Here is a 6,000-nt window from a genome sequence, read left to right on the forward strand (position 1 = left end):
ATTGCTGCAGTCTTCCAATATGAGAGGCGAATCAACACATGATGCTTAGGCGGCGCGCCAGGTGAATAAGCATGACGAGTGAAGATTACTGGAGGTAAGCGTCAATAAACGACGAAAGAAACTAAAGAGATCATAGCAATAAATCAAGAGAGGATAATACTAATCAAAGAAAACTAAATGAAGAACAAAATGCAAGAATAAACTAAGAAACTATATTAAATAGGAGGTGGAGGTGTAAGGAAGATGGCGGCGGCGGTGGCGGCGGCGGCAGCAACAGCAGGAGCGTATCGTTTTGACAATTCCTTTTCTCGGACAAAACCTGATGTCTATAACACTACCTGCGGTAAAGTGATTGTGGAAGATGAGTTTTTACATTTTATCTCTGTTAAGATAAATACAGCGGAATAAGCTGATATGGCAAGACCTTTCGAGCAATAATTAAGGACCGTATGGCAAGAACAAACAAACAATCAAAAAAGATATAATTGATATGTCTGATCTGGAACTTTGTTTTTCCACTGAACGCTCTGTTGCACAGTAAATGCCATGTGGGTGAAATTTTATGGATGATACTCTGATGTCCCATTCCCCTGAATGCATCACAGAGCTCCTCCACCAGAAACTCACAGAAAACACTGAAGAGAAGAAGAGCTATGATTAATGTAGCTGCAATTCTATTCGTGTTTTGATGTTGCAGAGCACTGTCTTTTTTCAAATGGATCAAAGTTTAAACTGGTATTGCTGTACATATTTTATCTGGTCATTTTGTCCGAGATTGAGCAACTAACATCAGAAGATTGCAAAGAACAGGAATATTTTTTCCCCATTTTTTCCATATTGATGATAAATACAAAAACAAGCATAAAAATCAAAACAAACAGATGGAAAGTAACCTTCAATTTCTTTGGTGGTGGGAATGGGGGGTGGGGAGTGGACCTGGATAATGGATAGGGGGCGCTGGCCCAAAAAAGGTTGAGAAACACTGCAATATATTACAAGGAGTCTTGAAGGATATTTTTCTGAGTCTTCTGAGTTACAGGAAGCTAGTCCAAATATGGATGATGATCATGACGATCTATAATGTCATCGTCTGGAAGCTCTGTCATGTCAATAATTAGTATTCTTGATAAATAAAAAGAAACTAAAAGGCAACATGTTTGATGGACGCCTGATGTTCAGGAGAGGTCCTCTCTTTCCTGAGAACTTTTTTAGATTATAATTTAATGATGCTCAACTTAGACATGAATAGGCCTGTCGTGATAAACGACATATTGATTAATCGTACGATAAATTAATACTATCGACGTCATTTTAATTATCGGCGTTATCGTCTCTTCCAGCCTTTTTCTCTTTCTGTTGATGACGCTAAATTAAAAAAGGGTCAACTCCGGTGCTCTCCACTGATCCTCCCTTCCTCATTTCCTTAGTGTAATGCCCAGCACACAAGACACCATCTTAGTGCTGTCAGTCGATTGACGGCCCATTTTCAAAATCTGAGACCAAACATTAGCCGACAGAAATCCTAGGTATAACGGTTCGATTGGGTTCGATGTGCCGTGTGGTGTCCAACAGTGGGCACAAAACTATGGCTACAAGTCCAGCTAACTAATTTTAAAACCAGGCATTAATCAATGCTTTACTACAATCTACCTGCAAAGCATGTGGCTCTAGTGTCAGCGTAACGTCCTGACTGAATGAAAATCATTAGAACCGATTTATGTCACGTTAACGAAGAACAGCTGAAAAGTTACCGGGTTCATCAACGTAGCGATTTCGCTCCAACTCCTCCCCTCGTCATTTCTATATTCTTTCCACCAAATGTTTTATAACCAGTAATGTTGTTTCCACATATCATCTCCAATGTCCGCTGGACTTCGGGTTGCGCCGTGTCAGCTGTTTGGGATTCCCCTCGGTAATTTCCCCTCAGAAAACACGGAGCAGAATCCGGCTTTCTGATTGGCTACCTGTCACATTCAACAGGCTGCGTTAACGATCCCAGTGGGGAAAACCCCTGATTTAGTAGGAGGGTACCACAACGATCTACCGTAACACACCACACACTACAGGATGATAACAAGAGACAATCTTAGTACGATAAAAGTTCTAAGATTGTCATAAGGGGAAAATGTAGGTGTGAACTAACATGTAGTGTGAACTATTGCATTAGGTAGTCGATGTGCCCATCTTCTCTATTTAAATCTAATGATTACTGAAGGGCAATATAGTAAACAGACTTTATAATCTGCACTCTTTTGGTTGAATGCAGTATTTATTTACACTTTGGCTTTATGTTATTTCGTTTTTATTCAAGTACATTTTTGTTAATGGAGACTGAGAATCAATTTTATTTTTATTTTTGGTTGTTTTGTTTATTTTGTTTATAAGTTCCAGTGTTGGGTGTTCTTTTGAAAATAAAGTGTATCTGTGTATCTATCTTTGGCAGGAAATCGCATGCATTATTACGTCATTTCCATTAAATCAGTGTAAAAAGGTCTTCAAACAATACTATTGTCTATTGCAATAATTTTTTGAGACAATTAATCGTTCAGCAAAATTTGCTATCGTGACAGGCCTAGACATGAACAAATTAAATTACTTTTTGGGGGGCACTAAGGGTAGCGTTACATTTATTTTTCTTTAATCTTCAGCTTGGTAACTGCTGACACATTTCAGCGAACCACGAAAACCAAAATTTTAGCGCCTTAGTTTTTGTTTTAGCCCCTTGATTTTGCTCTTTCTCTGAGAATTAGACGCTCCAGTAGAGAAGAGGAGAGGACAAGTGCAGCTCTGCTTACTTCTAACATTTCTTTCAGAAGACCATACAGGTTAATATCTAACATTTACTTTGGGGATGATTTTGTGACACAGTAGATTTGAACAAAATCAGGATTTTAGCTTGCTAACTAAATATTCAGTTTGTAAAAAATATTAACTTGTGACTTAAATATTTCACTTGGAACTGTGACTGTTATAATATATCAATAACATTAATAAAATATGACTTTGCAAAATGAATTAAGGTAATAGAGAAATTACCTTGTCATTTTTCTATGACAAGGTAAATAAAACCAAATTACTGTTGTTGTATTTTTACTCTTTAACTTTAAAAACGGTTCACCATACTCCCAAGTCTACTCCTCACAAACGTTAGATCCCATCATCAACAAGCTCCCAAAGTCTCTCCAGAGTCCAGAGCGTCTCTAAAGATGCTCTGGACATTTTTTCTTTTCCAGATTATACTTCAATCTGGTCTTATGTGTCTGTTTGTCTATAAAAGCCCTAAGCAGAGCTGTGCTTTTAATCTCATTGTACTGCTTATTGTGCAATGACAATAAACCTCGTCTAATCTAAAATAATCTAGTCTATGGCTGCTCCTCGCCACAGCAGACATTTCTGCGGGCCACTTTCAAACAATCTAAATATCGATGCAAAAACAGCAATCTAATTCAGGTTTAATAAATCACATTGTGAGTGGCAAAGCCATTGCAAACGCCGCTGCACTGAATGCTTTGACAGATGCTTTACTCAAGTGAAGAGAAAACCCAACAAGTCAAACCAGTTATGTGGAGATAAAAGTGAGGCTTGCACAACAATCTGAGAAATCATGAGGTGAAATTCTGCAGGCCTAGTTACTGAATGGAAATGTGCAGACACATGGCTATTCAAATAAAAGCTACAACTCTAAAATTACGTGTAAAATTAATGCTGAAGTTTTGTTTCTCTTTCCCAGGAGCATCCAGTGAGCCAGTTTAAGTCTCCAAATGATAACATCACAATACTTCTTCTGTCTTCACACTATTTTTACATCAGAAATGTCTCCATTTTGAGCAGGGAAATTAGTATAGGTATCACAAGCAACATGCCTGAAATAAACATTATTACAAGAATTGTAGTGAAGCTCCTGGGTAACACTTTACATGAAAGGTGTGCATAAGGTTCACTTAACCAATGAAGGAGTCTTCAGGAAGTGACATTTGGTAAATAATGAGACTTTTAATGCCAAGTTGACATTTTTAATTGACTTTTCATGCAGGTTTTAATGGAATTGTGCATTAAAAGCTTAATTATTTAACGAATAATGCAAAGTTGACACTTTTAGTGAGGTTTTAATGCAACAGTTAGAGCACCTTTGCATTAAAAGTGTCATTATTTGCCGAATGATATTTTATGACAAACATTTATGAAGACTCCTTCATATTTATAACACGTTTTATGTCATGTTTATGACAGCCTCATGTCAATCTTATGCACATCCCTTCAAATAAAGTGCTACCACTTTTAATGGACGTTCAAGGCAGGTTTTAATGCAACTTTGCATTTAAAGTGTCATTATTTACCAAATAACACAAAGTTGACACTTTTAATGCAACTTTTATTGCAACTTTACAATAAAAGTGTCATTATTTTTGTCATGTTTATGTCAGTGTCACACCAGCCTTACGCACACCCCTTCGAATAAAGTGTTTACATTAAACATTTTAAAAACTTCTTAAAACAAACTCCAGGAGTTAGAAGAAAAACTCTCCAGCAGGAAGTGAACGTGTCACAGAAACACCTCGCTGTGTGGTTTGTTTCGCACCTTGTTGAGCTCTTGTCGCAGAAGGCTCCAGTGCTCTGCGTAGGTTTTGCGGAGCTGCTGTTTGTCTCTGATGAGCAGAGTCAGTTTGCTGATGGGCCCGTCCAGCAGCTCCTCGGAGCGCCTCCTCATCACCTGGCTGAGGGACTCGGTCTGCGAAACCAGCACTCCCCACGACTGGCACACACAGTGGTGGGGAGAAAAATCATCAGCTTTTACGTCCGACTCAGGAGAAACATTAAACAGGTTTTAGATTTGAATACAACAGCATGCAGATTGCACAAAGTGCCATAAAGTGCCCTGCTTCCACTTTCAAGAGCTGAAGCCGTTCAGCATCCAAATGCCATAAATACCAAGCGCTGTGTGACTACATCCCCTTTTCTGGTGGCTCACCAGCATTTTTACCTGAATATCAAACCGTATTTTAAATAATCCATGTTCATGAGCTCGTCACATATTCTGAAAGCCATGTAGATGAAAAATTAAAAAGACTTTCCAAGATGAGTAGTGGCATTCCAAAATAAGTGCAATCTTATGTGGGGCTGGGAATTCATTAACATTAAATTAATGGTGCGACTAGAGGAGAAAGGTCTCTTGATAAAACCATTTTGCAACTTTTGGTCTTTATTAATAGTTTTCTGATGCGTTTTTTTTAAATGAACATCATCATCTTTGACATTTTTAGACTCAGAAGATAAAATGAACTCTACCAGACGTTTCAGTCCGTCATTGTAGAAGTAGAGAAGACCCCACCTTGCTAAGTTGACTGATGTAGTCCGCTCCCGGGTTGGTCTGAGGCCGCTCCATCTTCTCAGCAATGGCCGTCATTTGGTGGAGTTGCACTGAAAACTCCCGTTCACTCTTCGCCCGCTGACCCATCCACTTCTTCATGACCTCCATCAGGTGAAGCTCGGAGTCCAGGAGCCTCATGACGGCCGCGTGCGCCTGCGGACACCGGAGATCCTCACCAAAACCCATCTCTGGACTGATACAACCTCCTTCTGCCTGGGATGCGTCGTCAGCAGCGCGTTCTCATGAGTGAAGCAGCGGCTGCTCTAATGACCAGCAGAGTCTCTCTCTCTCTGCGGCCATGCAGAGGTTTCACTTCCCTCTGAGCAAGAAAGAAGTTTACAGCGGTTTATGAGAGGCAGCACTTCCTCATGTATGTTTGAATACGGTTCTACTTTCAATTTGCAAACAACTTCAGTGGCATAACACCTCCCAAACTCCATCATGTAACTCCATGTGTGCCATAAACACAAATATATATATATGTATATATATATATATATATATATATATATATATATATGTATGTATATATATATATATATTTATTTATTTTTTACTTCTCTGGGGAAGAAAACTAATGAAAAGTAGATGTTGAACACAGCTTGAGCTGGAGTCATGGTCCTTATCTACAT

The 6,000-nt window shown here is 38.9% G+C and overlaps 1 protein-coding gene across 1 annotated transcript in view; it reads right to left on the bottom strand.

The window, feature by feature from the left end:
- Positions 1-5,784, bottom strand: part of fes (FES proto-oncogene, tyrosine kinase) — a 29,264-nt gene extending 23,480 nt beyond the window's left edge. Inside the window, exons 1-2 of the mRNA XM_044097982.1 lie at positions 5,330-5,784; positions 4,580-4,753 (exon numbers count right to left, since the gene is read on the bottom strand). Of these exons, the coding sequence (XP_043953917.1) occupies positions 4,580-4,753; positions 5,330-5,554 (399 nt within the window). The 5' untranslated portion in view covers positions 5,555-5,784. The remainder of the gene's footprint in view (positions 1-4,579; positions 4,754-5,329) is intronic.
- Between the last annotated feature and the right edge of the window lie 216 nt (positions 5,785-6,000).

Source organism: Gambusia affinis, linkage group LG02 (assembly GCF_019740435.1).
Source record: "Gambusia affinis linkage group LG02, SWU_Gaff_1.0, whole genome shotgun sequence".
In the NCBI taxonomy this organism is placed as follows: domain Eukaryota; kingdom Metazoa; phylum Chordata; class Actinopteri; order Cyprinodontiformes; family Poeciliidae; genus Gambusia; species Gambusia affinis.